This window comes from Lepisma saccharinum, chromosome 1 (genome assembly GCF_977018435.1).
Source record: "Lepisma saccharinum chromosome 1, izLepSacc3.1, whole genome shotgun sequence".
Taxonomy (NCBI): Eukaryota; Metazoa; Arthropoda; class Insecta; order Zygentoma; family Lepismatidae; genus Lepisma; species Lepisma saccharinum.
In genome coordinates this window covers 93,735,206-93,762,258 of record NC_139229.1, presented here as the reverse complement: position 1 = coordinate 93,762,258, position 27,053 = coordinate 93,735,206, and the positions used below count along the sequence as shown (strand labels likewise).

The window sequence follows — 27,053 nt, the reverse complement described above, 5'->3', positions numbered from 1 at the left end:
ACCCGCCATAATGTAAGACCTAGAGTTGGATACTGTCACCCCCAAAATTTAATTCAGAATCCCCCGCAGAACCCACATGTCAATTAAGGCCTAATATGTAAAAGTTGGATATATCTCCCCCCCACCAACCCACCTTCGATAATACCCTTACACACTTTCTTTTCTTCTTCTAATGGATTAAATATGGTACATTTAAGGTGTAAAATCTTTACATATATTTTGGAAAAATATATAAATGTTGAATTTTATATTATTTGAAGGGGAAAAATCCCCCCAAAAAAATCTCGATGGCGCAACCTGCGCCATAATCCCCCCTGTGGGCACCCCTGGTGCGAGAGGTACGTGTATACAAGCAAAGGGGGCTTGCCCCTGCGAAATAAGAACACTTTGATATTCGATATTTACACTTCGATTAACTGGTCTGGCAGGGTCATGAGAAATAGAAAAGGAATAAAGGAATGTTCGTTTACTTCTGGAGTCTTGTAGAGATGTTCGTCTCGCTGATTTAGTAAACAAGGCACGGTCCTGTAATGAAACTTCGTTCGAGAGCACATTCGCAGTTGTTCCCTCGCGTTTATTTCATTAACACCTAATCTGTTTCGCCCTTAATCCCTTCACTTCATTTGGTACATTTCGCATTTCTTAGCCAGATGCAACGGACTGTTTCAATCAAATAAAACTCTGTACAATGACCATTAGAGTCAAGAAAGGAAGGAAAACACAGTCAACAACAGTGTAATGTTTTCACCAAAATACTTTAACTATTACCACGTCCCAAACTCAGAACTGAAACCAGTAAAACTTCGAGTGCACCTTGACTGCATTTTCACATAACTAGAACTAATTACATGTACTGTCTATGTGCGTGCAAGTTAAAAAAAAAATAACTAGCTTCTAGCTGTATATTGACTCTTGCACATTTTCACTTTCCCATGGGAGGAAAACGGTAAATCAATAATAAAACACATTTTTACTGTACAGTGTCTCTCAAAAGTTTTAGGACAACGACATTTTAAACTAGGCAACCCAATTTACACAAAGCGTTGGTGGGTTGCGTGTACAGTTAAGCTCAATTTCAGGGTTGCCACATGCACAATAGATATTTATAAAATACGCGAAAGAAATAAAAACAAGTATTATCGTATGAAATTATTAAAAATATCACTATTATATCGCAAGTGACAAAATTCTTTCTCAAAGAAAAAAAATAGGTTTTCTAGTATTTCATTGCTGATGAGTCTACAGAAAGGAAAAGAGGTGATAGAAAACGAAAGGTGACAAAGAAGAGGAGAAAGAGAAAGCGAAAGGAGAAGAGGAAAAGTAGAGGAGAGAAGAAAGAAAGGATAGACGAGGAGAGGAGATGTCGTGAGGAGAATGGAAGAAGATTCTAGGAGAGATGAGGAAAATGGAGGAAAGAAGAGAAAAGAGAAGGAAAACGAGATGAGAGAAGAGGAGACGAGAAGAGGGGAGTGGAGAGTAGAGTAAAGGAGAGAAAAGAGAAGAAGGAAAAGACGATTGCAGTGGAGTCGGAAATCTAAGACAGGAAAGGAGATACGAGGAGTGGAGATGAGTGGGATAGAGATAAGAAGCGAGTAAAGTAGGGAAGGCGATATGAGATAAAAGCAGAGCAGAAGGAGGGAAGGAGAAGGAGAAGAGAAGAACAGAAGGGACTGAAGAGAAGAGGTAGTTGCAGAAAATGTCGTCTCAGCGTCAAGAATTGATGCATTGGTCAAATTATCGACATGAAACATTCAATAACATTTTGAAATGTATTGGAGAATGTATTAGATCGGTGCGAAATGCCTTTTGGCTTAGTTCAGAGCAAGATAAAATCTTCCATGCAAGATCTTTGATTTTACCTGCGATTATACCACTAAAAACAAGAATGTAATTTTAATATTTATAAGAATTATCCTATCCCATTTTTGTCCACTTCTCGGTTCGTTGAAATGGAGATTTTGTAATTTAATATTTCTCCTCCCCCCATCGTTAATTTCAAACTGAATCATTCCGTTTCACATGGCGTGGACAATGAACACAATGGGATAGGTCTAAAACTTACGAAAATTTTCTGCCACCGGAAGGGTTTGAACCTACGACCATGAGATTGACAGTCCTGAACGGTAAACACTACCCTACAAGCTTTCGCTCCTGAAAGTAAGTAGAAGGAGCTGACCAATGCGAAATGTAGATGCAACTCTCCTCCTACATGTAATGTGCAAACAATACTTGTTCGTAACAAAGAAATCGAAGGTAATACGACTCGGCGAAAACATTTAATGGAGAATTGCACATGATGAAAACTTTTCATTCTATATTTGCGGAGGTTTCCTTGCATTGAACTCGAGTGGGAAAAGGGGTAAAATTAGTATGTCCTGAATTTCCTCAAATATAAATAGTTATTTCATTAATATTTGTCAATGTCTTTGAAGCAGTACACAATTATCGTTAGAGTATCATAATTCACGATCGTATACATGAAAATATCCCTTTGAACGTGTGTCAATTCATTTATTTGTTTATCTTTTTTTATAAATTCCATATGCAGAACAATGTAACCACTATAGTGAGAATAGATTTTGCTGACCGCCTCCCTTATCCTCCACGGTTCTGCAAGCGAAAAAGGAAAATTTTTGTTTAGCTTCTTTCTATAGTTTGATAATTTTTTTCTCTCTTTAAGAGAGATTTTCCGTTTTACATTGCTTCCGACAAACTTAAGACTTCGCCTGGAAGCGAAGCTCAGATTATTATATTACAAGCGTTAAGATTATTTTTAGTACTAGCAATGTTTTGAATCCATGAAAAGTGTTAATTCGGGAGCTGTCAAATTTGGTGACAGTGTTGCCAAACCTTTATTATTAAGTAAGCCTAAGCTGAGATTAAGAAAACACTGTAGCGGTGTTCATCATTCATCAACACTGTTACGACTTACGATTAACCTAAATAGTTGTTAAAAAAACTTGCGGTGCTGGTCAGTGAACGTAAGATTAGATTTGTAGGATTTCTGTCCACCCCTACGCTACTTGGTGCTCTGTAAATTCCAGAGCCTAGAATTTCAGTCTTTAATATTACAGTTGCGTCACAAAAACCTTTATAAGGCATCAAATGATGGCACCGTTGCCTTCATACATTATTTACCGTAGACAGCAAATGTTGAGAAACATTGCGGATAATCGAATTGGCCTTTTATGCTTGGCAACATTGCAGTCTTCTGTGAGCGTTTTCATTGCTCTAATATTGTCGTTCTTGGAAATGGGAATATTGTTCTTATCTTAAACTACTTCAGTAATCGACACAAAGTGACAATCCGACCAATCTTTGAAGTAATGTAAAGTGATAATTTAGTATTCAGACAAATCCTGATGAAGTAGGTGTTTTTCTACTACAATTACCAAAGAGCTGATACAATACCAAGATGAAAGGCCAAGTACTCCTTTCAAATTTAGTCGTGACAAAAGTATGTTACCCAGTTCAAATATTGTACCTTCATATTGTTGGCCTATTAGAACTAGTGCTTTCAAAAGTAAGCCTATTATTTATATGAGAGAATTCAAGTCACTTATACAGACAAAATTAATATACAGTAATATTTACAACTGTACAGTGATTAAGTTGTAGTTACGTATGTAAACAATGACTTTTAGTTTAACATTAAGATCATAGAACCATTAATACTAATTGCACCTTTTCCAAACAGCAAAATTTCGAATAATGCTTCAACATGAATGACACTGAAACACATTTGACCTAAGTAATATAATACTTAGTATATGTAAACCTCTACTCAAGTACAATTGAGACTCACTTACCAGGTACGTTGGCGTGAAAAAATCAATTATTTGCTTCTAAATCTTGAAATTCAGGCACCCACACGCTCATGTACAAATTGTCAACCCATCGCCTACACTAAACATACAAGACAAAAATCTTCAATAGCTCACATAATACAGCCGCAAAGCATTGCAATGACGTAATCCTGTTGCCTGAAAGGTTTACGGAGAGTGGCTACTTCGAAGCGTTGGAGGGGGAGTTGCACTTTTGGGTGCCTGTGCAATGGGAGGGAGGGGCAGAGGGGATAACCGCGAGGACTGAAGGACACAAGGATGTGGATTATTCAGAATTTAGAGAACAGGAACCGCAATCTCGGTTGATCATGTAAAGTTCCTAGAAATTATATTTCCTTGCATAGTGGTTTAGTCAGAGCGATAGCCCTTGCACAAGCTTGGTCTTTCCCGCCATTTCCTGTTTCTTTGGCTTGTACTTTTTTTTTCTCTTGCTTCCTTTATGCAAATCAATCATCCTGCAGGCTTCATCCGTGATGTTTTCTAATGCTTTCTTTCGCAAACAACTTGCAGCGGTGGAAGGCAAACTCATAATTACACCTTGCCTTCAAGACATGCTTTGATGTTCGAGGTGCCACTCCTTGATTTTCCCGCTCCTTAAGATTCGTGCGTGTACGGCGCTAAGCATTCATTAGCAGCGTGAATGCACTGTGATCGCCACTACATTGGCGTTTGTATAATACCTTTAGCACATTTACCATAACTTTCCCCATACGGTTACAAATACATAAGGTAGTAACGATGTCGGTAAAGATGAATGACGAAATATTTTCTGGAGAGATAATCTTATATTCATCTGGTTCTCATACAAGGAATTTCTCTATTTAGTTTTAGGTGTTGGAGGGGGGAAGGCGGCGAAGAGGCACACCAGTCGATGGAGAATATACGTACGCCCCTCTTAGGACTACCAGATCACTATGCCAACCCACGTGGCAGAGTGGTTAGCACAGCGCGTTACGACGTCAGCTGTCCCGGTTTCGATTTCCCTCTCTGGACATGGGATGTTCTTTGTGAGTGTCCATTCATCAATTCCATCATATAATCATTCATCCTCACCTTCGCGATTAACGAAAATGGGTAGAAAAGCGACGTAAAATAGTTTAATTGAATCAATCAAACCCATGTAGTTACAGCTTATTATGTGTTTGTGAAGCTGTTGCATCTCGAATTATGTTATAGATGATCTCTCTGTGTGCATGCATTAAATAAACCATTTTTTTGTTTACATTAACACTTAAAATTGTTAAAGCTTACCTTAGACTAAAATGTGAATCCACGGTTTCCCTAAGATTACTATTATACAATTCCTTAAACTTTAAGCACATTCACACTCTCATGAATTTCATTTCTTTCTAGAACATACAGCAATGATTTATCACTGATTCCGATACCATCAATATATTTACTCAGAGCACAGTGAGAAATTGCAGTTCAAAGTAATGATTCTACACATTATGAACTTGCTGGTTACACTACGCAACTGTCGAGTTATAACTACACGTATATTCAGATTATTAACCCAATTGCATGAATAACGGATCAATTCTGTGCTCCCAGGGAATCGAAATTCCTCCACGTGCACACACATATATCCACGAACACAGACACAAAATTAACAATGCGTCCCCGCTTTGTAATTATGGATAAAAGGCTATCAATCGCAATGGTTGCAATAACGTTGAGTATTGACGAGTTACATCTTCCAACCAGACACGTTAATCCGTGCTGTGTTATTATAGACTACAAGAAATTTCCCTTTGTTTATTACTCTTCGTTTTGTGTAGGCACACGCTTGGAATGCATTAAGTAATAATGGATATGGAGATTTAATCAATATCACCCTAAAGTATGTTTCAGCTCATTGTCTAATCTTAATGCCAAAATCGTAACTAGCAACAAGCAGAAAATCGTTTTAGAGTTAATGCCAGTAACTAGTTTCTTGTGACGCAGTTACAAGTAACAGTTACTTTTTTTTATTTCGATTGATTTAGTTTATTTTACTTCCTTTTTCTGCCACTTTTGGCTAATCGGGAAGATAAGGATGAAAGATGATAAGATGAGATGAGAGGGATGAAGGGATAATCACAATCACACAATGACAGCACACAACACAAGCCTCACGGAGGATTATGCTGGAGACGCCAGAGCCTCGCTAGTCTGCAAAATGCAGCCAGGGTGTACAACGTTGGAGTGAGGTTGACATTTTGAGTGTCTTCGCAAAGGGCCATGCATCACACTCCAGTTACTTTTTTGAGGAATTCTCACTGTTACTAGCTACTCCCTCTGTCCCATAATTATTGTCCGGTACACCTTTGTTTGTTGTCTCATAATAATTGGCCTATATTCAAACTGTGACATTGGTGTATACAGAAGAAGAACATGAAACAAGGGAATGAATCATACAACTTTACTACTCAAGGATCAGTACAAATTGTGCTTTCCATCTGCCTCTTCGTCTGTCATTTCTGTACTACCATTTTGGCATACCGGAATATAATTATGGGACAGAGGGAGTACTTTTAAAAGTAAGTAAGTAGCTGTAAGAGTTCTTTTTTGCAATAGAAGTAACGTTATCAACAGTTTCTTTACGACACTTAAATTGTTAACTTCAAAATTTGTAACGTGAGAGCTAAATTTGACAACTCAGTTTCCAACTACGTGTCTTCTCTGGATGCTAAGGTGAAAGGATTATCGTGGAGTTAAGTAAGGCCAGGAAACTAGGCTACTTCGCATGCCAAATTCAGAACATCCACGTTTCATTGCAGTTTTAATTCATAATTGCACACGAACACCCATTCCCAGGCCTGTATTCAAACCCGCGCTGTGCTAACCACTCCGCCACGGAAGTTGGCTTATCAATGAAGATGAAAGAGCTTCGAACCGTGTGTACAAAGAGTGAAACATAAAACACGCGGTATAACTGTACATTCATGGACACTTCTTGGTTGTAAAGATTCTATTGAAAGTCAATTGCATCCTTACAAACCAGAAGTGTCCGTGACTGCACAAGATTCCAGCTACTAAGTAAATGCAAATATCACGGTCGCCTTGTAATCAAGAGGTCATGGGTTCGATAATAGGTGGAGGCACATAATGGTTCGGATCCCACTCTAAACTCTAGATAGAGTTCTGATATATACATAAAGTCAACTTAAAAATCAAACAAGCAAATACCAAGAGTTGCTAATCATTAATTCAAAGTTTCGGAATTTCGAATTGAATTTCGATGAATTTTCTACACTCAACCAGGAAGTCATTACGTTAAATGTAGTTTTTAACCTCTAATTATTTTTAAAGCTCGTGCCGCGACATCTATGCCTCATTGCGACGATTTTATCTTCCGTTTTGGTTGGCTACTGCGGGAAGTGACCTTTCGGGCATTAAACTTGCGACACGCAGGTGCTCAAATCGTGCACTCACTCATTTCCCCCCGTTTTCTTTTTGTGCGACAACTCACGCAACATAACAACACACGATCAATATTAACAACTTTAAGTGACCACGTGAACCTAAAGTATAGACATGTCGGAAATGGAAGAGAGATATAAAACAGAAATACGTTGGATGTCTTCGGAAAATTTTGTTGGGGAATCAGGTCTTTGATAAAACTTTTGTGGTAGAAATAATAGGAACAATATAAATTATTATTTTATAAAGAATTATTATTATAATTATTATTATTATATCCTTGGGGAGGTTTCAATTCGATCCACAACATGACTTAAAAAAAGTCAAGAGATTTCATTTATTTTGTACAGTCACCGCTAAAAAAAATGGGACACTTACATCTTAAAATATGCGTTTCCCTGCAAGGCGTTATGTGTGTTGCCTAACACTACGGCGATACGTGGATTTTAATAGAAAAAAATTTCAATGGTAACTTGTACCACCGGCGAAGAGTTAAGCCACACACAAGGAAGTGTGTATTTCAGTATCTAGGTGTCCCATTTTTATTGCTAGTGAGTGGAAATTTCATATAATTAGTATTATTCTATTATGTTATTAACTTTTATAGATCTCGTTCAAGAAAAAGCTTTAAAAGTTATGGCAAATGGGTTCTACAGTTGACACTCAATTTTTTCTAGATCTAACACACTTTTTGACTTTGGCTATTCTGTTCTAATCTAATACTAAATGAATTTCATTTCTGTTATTAACTATAAAAATAACATGCTTTTTTTCTCTCTTGTAACTTGAAACTAACAATGTAAATTTCCAAGGGGGATGGAATCGATGGATTTGTTCGATCCTCCTCCCGACGCCATAGCGTTACATGTTTATCGAAAGTTGAAGTTGGACGAAAAGCTGGATATTGTTAATTTATTATGTTATTTAGCGTCGCTTTTTTACCTCTTTAGATTATCTGCAACGATGAGGACGAATGATGATTAAATACAATGAAGGTGACTGTCTTGCACGTTTACCCCTTTCCTGTGACATCGATTGTGTATTATATATATATATATATATATATAAAACCTGTACTAAATTCGATTCTATAATTTTCCACAATATCTCATTGCCCAAGAGTGTCCATGAGTGTGCAAGATTAAAAACACTTATAAAAAATCCGGAAAAATGGAGGTTATGACAAAACAAAATAAACTCGTAATGAATTATCTTTCTTCACAAATTAGATATTACTTTCTATCACTTTAAACTGTATGGTGAATTTTTCCATAGAAATTAAGTTGAGTTGGTAATAAAACATGGCCGCTGCTTTTTATTAAAATTGGGAGTGAAAATTGCTTTTTACTTCCTGATGTCGTCTTCTTCATGTAGTAATGTTTGGTTTGTTGACATATTCGATATTCCTACCGCAGAGATAATTGTAGCGTCCAATTATAATGTATTGTGAAGAATTTCAAAGGGGTCCCGAGTTCGATTCGCGGTGGAGGCAATTAAAACTGTAGGGCCGGTCCCGATTAGTCCATCTGATCATAAATGGGACTTAAACCGTTACTTTCAACCTTTCTGTGAAGAATATGGCAAGATTATGCGTAACTCTTCGTGAGATTTTCTGAATAGGAACACTGCTACGGTAAACAACGAGTTAAGTATACATGTTAAGTAATGCTGCGCATGAGTTTGAAGTACAAGGAACACAAGTGTCAGGTACGCTTTGCGTGGAGTTTTCCGCGTGAAAGCTTAACCACTAACCAGCAACAGTGCGTGCAATGTATATTAATTAATTAGTCGCCACACACGTGCAGATGGATGGGTGCTGCGAATTTTGGCTATACTCCAAGTTTCACTACAGTTGGTCGGTCTCATGCAACCAAACGGACCAACTATTATTCTGTAAGATACCTCGCCAATTATCTCCGCTCCCCCGCAACACGATTAAAAAAAAAGACTGGGCACGGCAGACAATTTGGGTGTGTACATAGCGTACGTACATTCCCTGCACGTAAATTAGTGTTCCTCAACACGATTGGGACGCTGTCAAATTTCGTGACAGTGTTGCCAAATCCTTATCAAGAAGTTAGGCTTATTTGACAGATTGCATGACATTGAAATACGTGGTTAGAATTTGCACAGAACCAAGGTTGAATAGATAGACCTGCCAGATGCTTTTCGCGTTCAGGGATTTTTGTGTCACGAGATTGGAAGTTGTCACAAATTTTCAAAAAACACAGTTCTAGGGTGTATTTATTCAAATTAAGGCATCCCGACAGTAGTATCGGAACGCGCTAGTGGATGTTGCTATTTAATATTCGCAATTTATTTGCACGTACTTATAACTAATTTGCACGGGTTTTAATTAATTCGCATGTACTTAGAATTCATTTGCAAGTACTTAGAGTACTTTACATTTATGTATTTGCATGTTTATAACTTTTTATGAATATATAATTATTTATTTTATGAAAAATATGTATATAGAAGGTAATTAGAGGTACTAAACGCTATGCATATGGTTTTATATTCATTACTGCAAAGTATGTAATGTATAAATCGATAATATTAATGTTTATAATATTGAAAATAAGAGTTTATGGTTTATGAACCGCTATGAACGCTGGTAAGGTACGAAAGAAGACGGTCCCGGTACTCGAACCCGAGATATGCAACGTTAATAATTAGTACAATGTATATAATAATGTATGTTATTATTGTATGAAAGACGATGGTACGACACGCTAGACAGAATACTGTCTCCGAATCTCGACTCCGCTGTGAAGGTAGAGGAGAAAGGAATTTGGGGGAAGTGCGTTCAAGGTCAAATGACGTCACAACGTCAGAACAAACAAAGAACCCGATTGACCAATCAGAACCGGTTTTTTCAAGTTAACCAGTACGCAAGAACAGGGAAAGCTATGCAATACTGTAGGGCAGGGGAGGGATTCAACCAGACAACAAAGGATGTCTGGAAATGCGCAGCAAGGGTCAAATCTCTGAAGCTATGCGTCGCTTGTAGAACCGGTTTCCGCCGCCAATTAATATTCCGCTCAGGTTTGCCTTCAAGGCACAGGACGCTTTAGCGCAGGGTTTTTTTATCTGTACTATGAAGAAGGGAGAGCTATTAGGGACGGGGCCTACAGTTTTCACCATTTGCTTTTATCACGGGGTAACGAACCTAGGACCCTTTGATTATTGATTTAGGTAGTAAATGTATGTTACTGTGTGCTATTTAACTTAATTTTGAGTTTATTTTTTACCAAACTTTGACTTTATGTCAAACATTTTCACAGCTTATCCTTATTTTTACAAAAATAACACTATTTGTACTATTCAGGCAACATATTTTATTAAATTTTGGACTCGCAAAGATATTTTTACAACTTTTTAACTTATTATTTTACAATTTTATGTTAATTTTTTACCAAAATAACACTATTTGTACTATTCAGGCAACACTTTTATTAAATTTTGGACTCAAAGACATTTTTTCAACTTTTAACTTATTATTTTACAACTTTAAGTTAATTTTTTACCAAAATAACACTATTTGTACTATTCAAGCAACATTTTTTATTAAATTTTGGACTCACAAAGACATTTTTTTCTACGTTTAACTTATTATTTTACAACTTTATATTAATTTTTTACCAAAATAACACTATTTGTACTAATCAGGCAACATTTTTTATTAAATTTTGGACTCACAAAGACATTTTTCAACTTTTAACTTATTATTTTACAACTTTATGTTAATTTTTACCAAAATAACACTATTTGTACTATTCAGGCAACATTTTTTATTAAATTTTGTATTTACAAAGAGATTTTTTCAACTTTTAATTTATTATTTACAAGTTTATGCCTATTTTTTTACTCAAATAACACAATTCTATCTGTTCAGGAAAGACTTTTAGTTACATTTTCGACACACAAAGTGTGTGTTCTCAACTTCTATCTGTTTATTTCACAAGTTTAGGCTTATTATTACCAAAATAACACAATTCAATCTGTTCAGGAAAGACTTTTAGTTATATTTTCGACACACAGAGTGTGTGATCTCAATTTCTATATGTTTATTTCACAAGTTTAGGCTTATTATTATCAAAATAATACAATTCAATCTGTTCAGGAAAGACTTTTAGTCGCATTTTCGACACACAGAGTGTGTGATCTCAACTTCTATCTGTTTATTTCACAAGTTTAGGCTTATTATTACCAAAATAATACAATTCAATCTGTTCAGGAAAAATTTTTAGTCGCATTTTCGACACACAAAGTGTGTGTTCTCAACTTCTATCTGTTTAGTTCACAAGTTTAGGCTTATTATTACTCAAATAACACAATTCTATCTGTTCAGGAAAGATTTTTAGTTACATTTTCGACACACAAAGTGTGTGTTCTCAACTTTTATTTGTTTATTTTACAAGTTTAGCCTAATATTTACTCAAATGACACTATTTATATTATTCAGGCACCATTTTTATTACATTTTGGACTCTCAAAGACACACACACACACACACACACACACACACAGAGAGAGAGAGAGAGAGAGAGAGAGAGAGAGAGAGAGAGATTTTTTCCAAGTTTACAGGATTATTCTCTAGTTTACTCAAATAACACAATTTAGATGTGTTTTGAATTATATTTTGGATGCAAAAGTATGTTTTGACAAGTTCTACCCTTTTATTTTACAAGTTTAGGCTTATTATTACTCAAATAACACAATTTAATCCAGTCAGGAAGGATTTGTTATTATATTTTGGATGCACAAAGAGAGGTTTTCAACTTTTTTATTGATTTTTTGCAGGGTATGTATTAATTTTTATTTATTTTGTTTTGTATCATATATACATTTACAAATTTTTAACTTAGAGTTTAGTGTTTATTTAATTTTTTCAAAAACACTAAAAAAGTACTTTTAGCTAAAATGTAAGCCACAGAATATATTATTATTATTATTATTAGGGTTTACTGATTTCCACTATGCTATTTTTGGTTCTGTATTTCTATATGTATTTATTTAGGGCAGGTTACGCCTGCCACGTAGGTAAGTTTGTTTATTTTAGAGTTTGCTGAGTATTTTGTTACTGCTATACTAGGTAAAAGTTTTCTAAATATACCAGATAGAGCTCTATATACTTTTGTTTTTGCTATTTTGGAGATGATGCGATCAGCACCACTCTCTATCTGCTTTTTATTTTATGTACCCAATATTATTTTGAGGCTTAGTGAATTCTAGAGCCTATTTATGCAGGAGAGAGGAGAGAGGACTTGAAAATTTTGATCTCAGACAACCCACAACTATTTGTCAGAGTATTTTAAAGGATATTTTATACTTATTATGTGCCACTAGAATATCAAAGCTTGCTTAATTTTTATGTCTGTAACGCATTTATTGTATTTCTAGCTAAGGCTTACTGGAGGAAATGTACACGAAATGTTTAACATTTCAACTATTTGCTTTTATACGAGGGCAATTTTTTAGTGTAACGAAAATTATGATGTGTCTATGAGGTCTGAAACCCCTTTACCGAGGGTCCATATTTGGACGCTTACTAATATTGTTTTTTCCCCTTACATATAACAATTTAACAATATAATTACAATACGAAGTTAACAGACGGCTTAGGGGCTTAGGTCCACTTTCCAAACTTTTTTACTATTCTAGAAGAATTATTTAGCTTTATAGCCTTTTTCAAGGTATTTTTGAAGTATTACTGGCTTCTTTGGGTGCATCAACACTTGGGTTATTTCCATTTGGTTTATTATACGAGGTTTATTTTTTACTCTAAGATCAATATATGTCTCCGAGGACTAAAATACATTTATTGAAGCTAAAAGCTTAGGCTGTAACTAGGGACTTAGCATGTATATCGACAATTTATAGGACAACACGAACCTTACAAAGGATTATAGGTGACGTACGACCACACGCCAGAGCTTTGTTAATCTGCAAGAAGCAGTTGCAACTAATGCTATGAGGATATAATGTTAATTTTTCATTGTTTCACAAGAAGGCTATTTTTTACACAACCAACATTTGCTTTTTCAAGTAACTACATGTACCAGAAGCACACATGCCAAGATCCTTAGGAAAATATTTGGGCCTAAAACAGATGAGGAGACAAATGAGTGGAGAAGGTTACATAAATTAGAAGTACATAATTTGTATTCATGTCCAGATATTATTAGAATGATTAAATCAAGAAGACTTAGGTGTGTAGATCATGTGGTACGAATGGGAGAGGAAAGAAGAGTATACAGGATTCTTGTTGGGAAACCTGATGGTAAAAGATCAATAGGAAGACCAAAACAAAGATGGAGGGATAATGTAGAGATGGACCTAAAGGAAATTGGTGGGGAAGGAAAGGAGTATATAGATCTTGCTCAGGACAGGGACAGATGAAAGGCATGTGTTGCTGCAGTCATGAAACTTCGGGTTTAAGAAGGGTAGAGAGTTAGTTAGTTATACATTAAATAAGCATAATATTTGGATTGTACGTAGAGAATATAACAAATGTACAATGCATTGTGCGAAAACTGTCAACTTTGCATTATAAGCAGAAAATTAAACCAGTTTGCCCTAGAAATACATTTTAAGAATAGCCCAAAATAGCATGCGTAATAGAAAATTAAGAAAACTTTCTGATGCATAAAAGTACTGACTAGTGCTGAATGAATCAATTACTGTAAAATATTATTCTCTGATTCAAGTAATTTAACTGTATCTTTTGTGTGTAAAATATAATTGTTAGTTGAACTGATAAGTACAAATATTAACTTTATACGCCTTTATGCACTCTAAATAACATAACTTTGATATATAAATTAGTAACAATTTGTTAAAATTAAGTTAAAGTGTAGAATTGTTTTCTTAAATAAATATAAAGTAGTAAAAATACTAAACAAATAATTTCTTCTTTCCTATTTAAAGAATGCCAAGCAGTGTAAACCAGTTGTTAGTGGCTAAATAACATAAAATTTGAAGGCAGTAACAATATTTTTAAAAAATACTGTTTTTTACCTAACTTTGTGAATTAAATACTAGTACATTTTGTCAAATTATAAATAAAATATACCTATTTCTTTGATATTTGTACTAAAGTGAAGAAAATGTTACTAAAACTTGGCTAGTACAGCAAATCTTAGACTTTTAGCTTTATTTGTCCGTAACTGGATATAATTGTAACTTGTTAATCTCGCCAAACACAATTTTTACCTCAATTTTGGAAGCTAGCTGAATTTTAGCGTTTCGAATTACATATAGTGAAGGCCTCTATAGTGGAAAAATACACCCAGTCTGTAAAAATTTGGAAATGTTGTCTCCTTCTCTGTCGAACCAGACCAAGAGTGTTCTCAGGTGTTTCAATATATTTCTTAACATAACTAACTTTTTAAAAATGCAGGTTTGTATAGCGCTAGGCTTTTAACCTATCTGTCCAGGGTTCAAGTCCCTGGCAGGGTTGTTACAATTTTAGATTTTGTCATCGGATCTTGTGCAGACTTCAAATTTCATAAGTTATAAGCAATCTAAGTTAATTTTGGGAGTGGGCCAAATTGGTTCCTCATATAAAAAGCAATGACCAAATTGGTCGTAGCGCCTATGACCCTACTTGGGTTCATCCTCCAAAACATCTGCTTCGAGTCTCCGATGCCATGGTGGAGCCCGTTCAGGTTCTACCGCCCACAAGTGCGTTCCTTCGCCAATCCAGCGAAGGTGAGAATAATAGAGCGCAACCCTCTATATATACATTCAGCTCACTGTTGGTCACCCCTTGATCTAGTTATTTTCATGCAATTACCTACATTTAGTGAATTTTGCCGTCTTTCTGTTTGATCTGTTAAATAAGCCAGTCAATAAAAATATACTTACATAGAAAAATCCTGATATAGTTGGATTCTCAAAAATATATACAATCAGTGTTCTTGATACATTTAGCACCTGAGATAGTATAAATCAAAATCTAGTTAGTGTTGGCATGTGTGCTTCTGGTACATGTAGTTACTTGAAAAAGCAAATGTTGGTTGTGTAAAAAATAGCCTCCTTGTGAAACAATGAAAAATTAACATTATATCCTCATAGCATTAGTTGCAACTGCTTCTTGCAGATTAACAAAGCTCTGGCGTGTGGTCCTACGTCACCTATAATCCTTTGTAAGGTTCGTGTTGTCCTATAAATTGTCGATATACATGCTAAGTCCCTAGTTACAGCCTAAGCTTTTAGCTTCAATAAATGTATTTTAGTCCTCGGAGACATATATTGATCTTAGAGTAAAAAATAAACCTCGTATAATAAACCAAATGGAAATAACCCAAGTGTTGATGCACCCAAAGAAGCCAGTAATACTTCAAAAATACCTTGAAAAAGGCTATAAAGCTAAATAATTCTTCTAGAATAGTAAAAAAGTTTGGAAAGTGGACCTAGGCCCCTAAGCCGTCTGTTAACTTCGTATTGTAATTATATTGTTAAATTGTTATATGTAAGGGGAAAAAACAATATTAGTAAGCGTCCAAATATGGACCCTCGGTAAAGGGGTTTCAGACCTCATAGACACATCATAATTTTCGTTACACTAAAAAATTGCCCTCGTATAAAAGCAAATAGTTGAAATGTTAAACATTTCGTGTACATTTCCTCCAGTAAGCCTTAGCTAGAAATACAATAAATGCGTTACAGACATAAAAATTAAGCAAGCTTTGATATTCTAGTGGCACATAATAAGTATAAAATATCCTTTAAAATACTCTGACAAATAGTTGTGGGTTGTCTGAGATCAAAATTTTCAAGTCCTCTCTCCTCTCTCCTGCATAAATAGGCTTTAGAATTCACTAAGCCTCAAAATAATATTGGGTACATAAAATAAAAAGCAGATAGAGAGTGGTGCTGATCGCATCATCTCCAAAATAGCAAAAACAAAAGTATATAGAGCTCTATCTGGTATATTTAGAAAACTTTTACCTAGTATAGCAGTAACAAAATACTCAGCAAACTCTAAAATAAACAAACTTACCTACGTGGCAGGCGTAACCTGCCCTAAATAAATACATATAGAAATACAGAACCAAAAATAGCATAGTGGAAATCAGTAAACCCTAATAATAATAATAATAATATATTCTGTGGCTTACATTTTAGCTAAAAGTACTTTTTTAGTGTTTTTGAAAAAATTAAATAAACACTAAACTCTAAGTTAAAAATTTGTAAATGTATATATGATACAAAACAAAATAAATAAAAATTAATACATACCCTGCAAAAAATCAATAAAAAAGTTGAAAACCTCTCTTTGTGCATCCAAAATATAATAACAAATCCTTCCTGACTGGATTAAATTGTGTTATTTGAGTAATAATAAGCCTAAACTTGTAAAATAAAAGGGTAGAACTTGTCAAAACATACTTTTGCATCCAAAATATAATTCAAAACACATCTAAATTGTGTTATTTGAGTAAACTAGAGAATAATCCTGTAAACTTGGAAAAAATCTCTCTCTCTCTCTCTCTCTCTCTCTCTCTGTGTGTGTGTGTGTGTGTGTGTGTGTGTGTGTGTCTTTGAGAGTCCAAAATGTAATAAAAATGGTGCCTGAATAATATAAATAGTGTCATTTGAGTAAATATTAGGCTAAACTTGTAAAATAAACAAATAAAAGTTGAGAACACACACTTTGTGTGTCGAAAATGTAACTAAAAATCTTTCCTGAACAGATAGAATTGTGTTATTTGAGTAATAATAAGCCTAAACTTGTGAACTAAACAGATAGAAGTTGAGAACACACACTTTGTGTGTCGAAAATGCGACTAAAAATTTTTCCTGAACAGATTGAATTGTATTATTTTGGTAATAATAAGCCTAAACTTGTGAAATAAACAGATAGAAGTTGAGATCACACACTCTGTGTGTCGAAAATGCGACTAAAAGTCTTTCCTGAACAGATTGAATTGTATTATTTTGATAATAATAAGCCTAAACTTGTGAAATAAACATATAGAAATTGAGATCACACACTCTGTGTGTCGAAAATATAACTAAAAGTCTTTCCTGAACAGATTGAATTGTGTTATTTTGGTAATAATAAGCCTAAACTTGTGAAATAAACAAATAGAAGTTGAGAACACACACTTTGTGTGTCGAAAATGTAACTAAAAGTCTTTCCTGAACAGATAGAATTGTGTTATTTGAGTAAAAAAATAGGCATAAACTTGTAAATAATAAATTAAAAGTTGAAAAAATCTCTTTGTAAATACAAAATTTAATAAAAAATGTTGCCTGAATAGTACAAATAGTGTTATTTTGGTAAAAATTAGCATAAAGTGGTAAAATAATAAGTTAAAAGTTGAAAAATGTCTTTGTGAGTCCAAAATTTAATAAAAAATGTTGCCTGATTAGTACAAATAGTGTTATTTTGGTAAAAAATTAATATAAAGTTGTAAAATAATAAGTTAAACGTAGAAAAAAATGTCTTTGTGAGTCCAAAATTTAATAAAAAATGTTGCTTGAATAGTACAAATAGTGTTATTTTGGTAAAAAAATTAACTTAAAGTTGTAAAATAATAAGTTAAAAGTTGAAAAAATGTCTTTGAGTCCAAAATTTAATAAAAGTGTTGCCTGAATAGTACAAATAGTGTTATTTTGGTAAAAAATTAACATAAAATTGTAAAATAATAAGTTAAAAAGTTGTAAAAATATCTTTGCGAGTCCAAAATTTAATAAAAAATGTTGCCTGAATAGTACAAATAGTGTTATTTTTGTAAAAATAAGGATAAGCTGTGAAAATGTTTGACATAAAGTCAAAGTTTGGTAAAAAATAAACTCAAAATTAAGTTAAATAGCACACAGTAACATACATTTACTACCTAAATCAATAATCAAAGGGTCCTAGGTTCGTTACCCCGTGATAAAAGCAAATGGTGAAAACTGTAGGCCCCGTCCCTAATAGCTCTCCCTTCTTCATAGTACAGATAAAAAAACCCTGCGCTAAAGCGTCCTGTGCCTTGAAGGCAAACCTGAGCGGAATATTAATTGGCGGCGGAAACCGGTTCTACAAGCGACGCATAGCTTCAGAGATTTGACCCTTGCTACGCATTTCCAGACATCCTTTGTTGTCTGGTTGAATCCCTCCCCTGCCCTACAGTATTGCATAGCTTTCCCTGTTCTTCCGTACTGGTTAACCTTGAAAAAACCGGTTCTGATTGGTCAATCGGGTTCTTTGTTTGTTCTGACGTTGTGACGTCATTTGACCTTGAACGCACTTCCCCCAAATTCCTTTCTCCTCTACCTTCACAGCGGAGTCGAGATTCGGAGACAGTATTCTGTCTAGCGTGTCGTACCATCGTCTTTCATACAATAATAACATACATTATTATATACATTGTACTAATTATTAACGTTGCATATCTCGGGTTCGAGTACCGGGACCGTCTTCTTTTGTACCATTACCACCGTTCATAGCGGTTCATAAACCATAAACTCTTATTTTCAATATTATAAACATTAATATTATCGATTTATACATTACATACTTTGCAGTAATGAATATAAAACCATATGCATAGCGTTTAGTACCTCTAATTACCTTCTATATACATATTTTTCATAAAATAAATAATTATATATTCATAAAAAGTTATAAACATGCAAATACATAAATGTAAAGTACTCTAAGTACTTGCAAATGAATTCTAAGTACATGCGAATTAATTAAAACCCGTGCAAATTAGTTATAAGTACGTGCAAATAAATTGCGAATATTAAATAGCAACATCCACTATCTAATTCAACTTCTAGTCCCGACGGTAATTCACGAATGTTAGTGCATATGTATGGAAAATTAATTGCAGAAAACTGTTAAAATTATGTCCTTATTCTTCACGAAAGCAAGATCCTCCATGTGACGTCCAAACCTGGGTTTGATTGATAGTTCTCTTACTTGGACAGAACACATCAATGGACTGTGTAGAAAATCATTCTACAGTACATTCTCAGAAATTTATATAGGTCTCAAAATTATCTAACAGAAAAAGTTAAACTGAAGCTCGTTGAGCTCTTATTGTGGTCACTCTTTTGATTACTGTGATGTAGTTTATGGTCTTGGGGTCCCAGTCAGAGATAAAAGGAAAATTCAGGTGATGCAAAATTCTTGTATACGATTTGCATTGAACGTAAGAAAATATGAACATATCCTGCCTCATTTGAACACAAAATATTAACAATGGACAGAAGAAGGCATCTGCACTATATCACCTTCATAAACAAAATTTTAAAAGTAAGTAAACCAGATTATCTATTCAGAAAACTTAAAATAGGCACTCAAATACACTCACACTTCACGCGAGGGCATAACAAACTTTTTACATGTCATTACAGTACCACCTCCTTCAAATCATCATTCTCGGTAAATGCAGTTTCAACCTGGAATAATTTGCCCATAACAATAACTAACCAATCAACACTGCACGCTCTTAAATTCACAGCAAAGGACTATCTACTATGTGAACAGTTTGAATCTAGAAGCACACACGAATAAAAATACATATCACAATGTATTAATGTCAATGTAAGAATTTGATATTACTCATGTCAAATATTTCTATTCTTGCACCATGAAACATTAACAAATATGTATTTACGTGTACATGTGTGTGCCTTTATGCATATACAGCGTGTTTCAAAAAGAATATATGTATTTCGCATACATATATTTATTAAACTTTAAGACATACGAAGATGAAACTTGACACACATACTTACGAACCTCTCAAGTTCAGATTACAGATGTTCAATATGTCCTCCAGCAGTGACACGAACAATATCACATCGATACTCAAATTCCTCCCATACTCGGGCAAGCATGTCCTTCGTCACTGGTGTTACGGCAGTACGGATCCGGTTCTTAAAATCTTCCAGGTTCTGTGCGAGTGGTGGTACATAAACATTGTCTTTAATGAAACCCACACAGGAAGAAGTCACAGGGTGTCAAATCCGGTGACCGTGGAGCCCAGCTGATACATGATAAGTCACCAGCTCCTTGACGACCAATCCAACGGTTCGGTAGAGTTTCATTCAGATAATCACGCACTTGGCGACTCCAGTGAGGGGGTGCCCCGTCTTGTTGAAAAATGAAGTTGTCTTCGTGCAGCCTCGGAAACAACCAGTTTTGTAACATAGAGAGATACTGCTGACCGTTAACCGTGTTTCCATCAAAGAAGAATGGGCCGTAAACAGATGATCGGGATATCGCGCAAAACACATTCACTTTGGGCGAATCTCGTACATGTTCAATGAATGCATGTCGGTTCTGTAGGCCCCAAATGCGAACATTATGTTTGTTTACCTGACCACTGACATGAAACGCAGCTTCATCACTAAACACGATGCGTTGTGCGAAAGTGTTGTCATTGTCAATAGCATCAAGAATCTCGTTACAAAATGCCACACGTTTGCGTTTGTCATCAGGACGCAGAGCTTGTAACAGCTGTACCTTGTACGGCTTCATAACCAGCCGACGTCTCAAAACAAGCCAAATTGTTGTTGTAGGAAGTTTTAACTCCCGACTGGCACGACGAGTTGATTTTGAAGGGCTACGTTGGAAAGCAGTTTGAATTCGTGCAACATTTTCTTCAGGAACACGAGGGCGGCCAGGACTCTTTTCCTTTACATACACATCCTGTATCTACAAACTGTCGATACCATCTGCGAATGTTCCAAGCATTCGGAGGATCAATTTGGTACCTCAACCTGAAACGTCTTTGCACTGTAATCACGGAATTGCACTTCGCAAACTCGAGAACACAAAATGATTTCTGCTGCGGAGTAGCCATTTCAAACAAGTGACGGTTACCAAGCAAAACAGAACACAACTGACATCTAGCGGCTATTATATAAACTAGACTATGTATTCGTTTCTCTAATAGCCGAGCCGGGGTGCAGCGATCGATAGTTTGGACAAAATAATACTTTGTAATACGTATATTCTTTTTGAAACACGCTGTATATATGTGTACTTAAAATTGTATTTAGAATTTAGTTTTATGTAGTTTTATGTGTATACATATACTCATTAATTGTATCTTTACAGTTCTTATTTGATTTCAAATTGTTCATACGTTTTTCTTTCATCTTTCTTACTTATTTACTATTATTATTATTTTTTCTTTTCTTTTCTTATTGGATATACAGTATATACCGTTTGTAACTGTATACTGTATTCTGACAAGGATTAGGTGAGAGATCAGCGTACGCTGAACCTCGGCCGCTCAATAGATATATTGTTATTATTATATTATCTATTCGAGTTCGCTATACAGGGTATTTCGTAAGTTCGTTTACAACGCTTGGGAGGTGATTGTACGAGTGAACATAAGATGGAAAGTTCATGTAACGAAATTCCGGAAACGGCTTTGTTGCCGAGTTATTGACGTTTGAAAACGTGGGAAAATGATTTTCCGAAGTGAATAATGGCAAAACGGGTGGAGAGAAGTCGTCGGTGTTGGGCGGTCCACTAAGAAATTGGGTACACTCTTGTCAAAAAATCACGCGGCAATGTACAATGTCGGTGCAAGGGATTCCACAAAGGACGCGAGCGAAGATGTTGACGGGAGTGGGGTGGGTGTGCGTGCTGCGTGAGCTGGTATCGAAGAAAATTGGCATGTGTTGAATGGCACCAAAAAACAAAGACAATTTCCTGAGCGAAGGGCACCATGACGTAAAAACGAAAAAAATGAACTGTCATAGGTTGCATACCCTGAAGGGCACACAGTATGCTTAATGGAGATGTGAAGGGAATCTCATCACAGACGGTTTTCAAAGTGTCCACCATGTACTTCTAAGCAGATGCGACAACGGCGAATCAAGGATTGTCTAGTGCGACCCAACAACCCCGGCGTTTCTGCTATCGATGCTGCAGCTACATTGATACGGGCAACGAGATCCTCGGCTGACACAACAGGTGTTTCGTAAACGAAGCATTTCATCTCTCACCAGAGGAAGAAATCTAGGGGCGTAATATCAGGCGATCGAGGTGGCCACGTCACAGGCCCTCCCCTGCCAATGCACTGGTTGTGGAATACGGTATTGAGGAAATGGCGCACACTCCGATCAAAATGTGGGGTGCGCCGTCATGTTGAAACCACAGTCTTTGTCTCATTGCCAAGGGCACGTCCTCTAGTAGTTCAGGCAAAACCTCACTGAGAAATGCTTGATAAGTGGGTCCACTTAGGCGAACCGGGAGAATGTACGGTCCAATCAAATGGTCATGCAGTATCCCTCACCACACATTCACTGCAAATCTGTGCTGATGATGTGCCACTAGCAGTGCATGTGGATTTTCATGTTCCCACACATGACTGTTTTTACTATTGAACACACCAGTTTTCGTGAAGATAGCCTCATCAGTCCATAGTACCGTATTCTGAAAATTGGGTATAGTTTCAATTTGATGAACAAACCATTGGAAAAGTCATCACGTGGGCCAAAGGCCCGAGGCAAAAGGTCTTGTACTTTCTTCAATTTGTACGGGTGCATCCCCTCTTCTGCCAGGACTCGCCACACATTCACATGGGAGACGTTTCGTTCGTGGGCTAATGCGCGCGTACTGGTGCCTGGATCATCCATCACTGCAGTTAGCACATCAACAAACCGTAGTGTTCGCACACTTCGCGGTCGTCCAACTTCTTGACGAGGTGGCAACACTGATCTTGTTTCCCGAAGTCGAGTGTCTACAGTTTGAAATAAGGTGTGCGATGGTAACACCCTATTTGGAAAACGTGCCCCATACAGACGCCTTGCAGCACGGCTATTACCTCCAGCCTCCCCATAAATCAGATGCATGTCCGCCAGCTCTTGGGACGTGTATGCAGACATCCCTTACACCGGGCTACAAGTGTTTATGGCCGTTAACACTAGTACATTTCACAGAACACGATGGGCTGTGGCTAAGAATTAACACGTAACACTGCTAGTTCAAATGTTTGCCTAACACTACTGTCCAAGAACCTCACGTATTTCCATTCAACCGTGAATGTTTAAAACCTGCTGCTGGCACAGCACCTGAAGCACGAATGGCACAGACACATGTGCTCCTTCATGAGGAAACCTACACTGTTGGCGCCCCTAGCGGGAAATGTGGTACTTAACGTCAGATCACACGGACACCCATCTGCCCTTCAGGGTATGCAACCTATGACAGTTCATTTTTTTCGTTTTTACGTCATGGTGCCCTTCGCTCAGAAAATTGTCTTTGTTTTTTGGTGCCATTCAACACATGCTAATTTTCTTCGATACCAGCTCACGCAGAACGCACACCCACCCCACTCCCGTCAACATCTTCGTTCGCGTCCTTTGTGGAATCCCTTGCACCGACATTGCACAACATTGCCGCGTGATTTTTTGACAAGAGCGTACCCAATTTCTTAGTGGACCGCCCAACATCGACGACTTCTCTCCACCCGTTTGGCCATTATTCACTTCGGAAAATCATTTTCCCACGTTTTCAAACGTCAATAACTCGGCAACAAAGCCGTTTCCGGAATTTCGTTACATGAACTTTCCATCTTATTTTCACTCGTACAATCACCTCCCAAGAGTTGTAAACGAACTTACGAAACACCCTGTATATACGTATCTTGAACGGTCCTGCCTGTATATATTCCACCTTGGCTAAGGTACTCGGTTTATGGCCCTGGTGTTTTATATTTTAAGAGCCACACTTAATAATGGTTATGAACTGTACTATCTTACAGGAATTCATCGTCGCCTTGTAATGAAGGAGTTCCGGGTTCAGTACCTGGTGGAGGCACAAAGTGCTACAGTTTTTTTTTGTTTTAGAAGTGCATATCCGTACCTAAATTCGTGTCAGATCTACATCCAATTTACATGCATGAACAAATTTTACAATCTTCAGTCACTGTTACAAATATCACTTTTATTTTTCGAGCTATTTTATACTAATTTCACTCATTGTTGTCTGGTAAGAACTAATCCCCTTTACATTATAATTCATCTTTTCTAATGCCGATCAAAACATAACAATGTTGCCTATAATTTATTTTCCTATTTCTATTGAATGGTTTAGTTTATTTTACTTCGCTTTCCTGTCACTTTGGCTAATCACGAAAATGGGGATGAATGATGATATGAAGAAATTGATAGAATTTATATAGAATTGTTTTTTTAAGTCCACTTTATACATAGTAAGGCTAATTGGGACTGGACCTACAGTTTAAAGTGGGATCCGAACCACTATGTGCCTCCACCGGGACCATGATGAAATTGATGAAGGGACTCTCACAAAGGCCGAGGTCTGGATTCGAAACCGGTACCCCTGGCGTCGTCTAACCACTCCGCCAAGGCGGTCGGCTTTTCCCATTTCGAGCAGTGTTGAAACATTCAAAACCTTTAACCATCCAAGAAAACGCATTCGTCTTATTTACAAGAGTTAAATCAAGCATTTTTATTTTATTTTTGTAGGGAACCTATTTCTTTTTTTTTCGTGTCGTAACAATTATCGAAATCTTGCTAAATTTCTCACTGCAATAGCGACAAGACTCGCACAAACTGTTTTAATAATTTATTTATTTACGAGGCGGATTCGATTAAATTACTACCGTAGTTTGGTAATTTTACGTCGCGTTTCTATCCCTTGGGCTCATCGCGATGAATGATGAACTGAAAAATAGCGAGTATGGTTCGAACTTGGAACCTATGGTGATTTACGCTTACCACTCCATCATGAAGGTCATTGGTTTCAATTTGTGCCGCTCCTTTTTCCGTTTGTTTTATAGCTAACCTCGGAACATAACAATTATACGCTTATCTAAATAGCTGGTAAGTGATTTTTAAAAATAACTATACATTGAAACGAAAATAAACATTACAATTACATAATTTTACCGCCAGAAATTCGTAGGCCTCTAGATCTAAATTTGACCTCCCTGGCATTTAATTTGCGCGTATATGATGTGGCCAGGGGGGGTGTAAAAGAGCTACATTTGCAATTCAATACAGAAAGTAATATTCCTCATTGCATATCAAGTTATTATTGAAATGTAAATCTGAATATTATACTAAAGTGCCCCATGCATATAGCACTGTGCCATGAAGGCACATTTATGAGATGTGGGGGTAGGGCCCCACGTACATTCTCGATCTCGGTGAAGTGATCAACACCACTATCCGGCCGCCTTTACCCCCAGGGATGTCTCCAGGTACCCACTGATTTGAGGCTGGGTGAGTCCCAGAGCCGCTTTATGCGGGGACAAGGCCGGAAAAATTCCGACCTTAGATCACGCACCCCGGGAATCGAACCCGGATGTCCCACGTGGTAGTCAGACGCCCTACCGACTACACCACCGCGGCTTAATTAAATTATAATGATTCGTTCAATTGATGTACAGCCAACGGCAAATATAATGGTAGGCAAATTGTCCATCGTTATTTTCATTACATTTTATTCCACATCCTGTGTTTTAACGAATGAAATTATGTTGGTTTGAAACAGGCGTTGCCCTCTGCTTATTGACGTCTTTATTTCAATTCATTATAATACAGACCGAATTAAAATGGTGATGGACAATTCGCCTACTGTTTCCTTTGCAGTTGGATGTATCTGGCATATGAAGGTGGAGGGGAGGGTTTCCCCAACATGGGAGGATTGGTGGATACGTTCCCGCCAATAACAGAAAAATACATTACAGGATGCCCCCTAGCCATAATAACTGAAAGGTAACGGAGCTTTATAGTTCCGACTTTAGAACTATAGGGAACTTTGTCACCAGTTTTCGATGTTTTCAGCTTGAGCAGTCACTGAGATTAGAGGTTGCAGCAAGTGGTGCAGTGCGATACTGGAAAATAGGGTAAATTTCATCCTCTCTTCCCATGAAAATTACACGAGCCGATACATTGTACTTGTTCAACTATTACAAAACGTGATATAAAGTAGATAAGATCAGAACAGGTTTACTTACCTATTTTGCTAAGGCGGGGCTTCAACACATACGAGGGGCCAATCGCCTCTTTGAACTTGCTTCCGTAAACAGATCTTAGGTTCCATGTCTTCTTTGTGTATTCCAGCTGTCCTCTGCACTCGTTAATTGAGTCCACACCTTCATTTTCTCGCGCATCTTCTTCGAGCGGTTCTAACTTGATGCTCTCCATATTCTTTTGTACGTGGTACTAAAGGGTGGAGAGGTAGTTCAACGCAAATACGTACTTGGTGACATGCCCTTGCAACGAGACAATCACTGTCGTCAAAGAATTTAGCACACGGGCACAAGGTTAACTTTTGAAGTCAACCCACTTGACAGTTTTGTCGAATTACGTAATGGGGCAAGCTTCTTTTCTTCAACTCTTCCGCTTTGAAGAAATTGAGTCTGTACGTTGTGTTTTACAAGTATGGTAAGATCCTACCAAAAGAAAAACACCAGCTTGAAACAATTGGTGATTTTTCTTTCTCCCGAGTCGAAACAAATTGCAGCTGTCAAGAGCAACACTGCATTTCTCGGCCGTTTAACTAGCGAAATTGTGATTTATCGATGTTCTTCAACTAGTTTTCAAGGCAAACTCGTCAAATGGCTCAAGCACAAGACACAGAATACAGGAATTTGCTTCTTTTCAACTGTGCAAGGGCATGTACGCGTGCGCCAAGTAAGAGCTCTAAAAAAATGTGATTCTCCTGGCTACCACATTATGAATAATAAACGGAAGACACTATCGAACGAACTGAGGTTAACGTGCTATTTTGTATGTCGAGTGCTTCTCGCGATAAACAAAAACTCTCGGTAAAAATGAGCGCACTTTAGTCACGCAACA

The 27,053-nt window shown here is 36.6% G+C and overlaps 1 protein-coding gene across 4 annotated transcripts in view; it reads right to left on the bottom strand.

Annotated features, from left to right (window-relative positions):
- Positions 1–26,849, bottom strand: part of LOC145984717 (uncharacterized) — a 76,348-nt gene extending 49,499 nt beyond the window's left edge. For 2 of the 4 annotated variants that reach the window (XM_083118225.1, XM_083118226.1), the window contains exon 1: positions 26,210–26,849. In XM_083118225.1, the coding sequence (XP_082974351.1) occupies positions 26,210–26,399 (190 nt within the window). In that variant the 5' untranslated portion in view covers positions 26,400–26,849. Of the gene's footprint in view, positions 1–3,809; positions 3,977–5,096; positions 5,171–26,209 lie in introns of those variants that run through there. The other 2 variants (XM_083118229.1, XM_083118228.1) reach the window with 2 other exon arrangements.
- Positions 26,850–27,053: the final 204 nt, after the last annotated feature.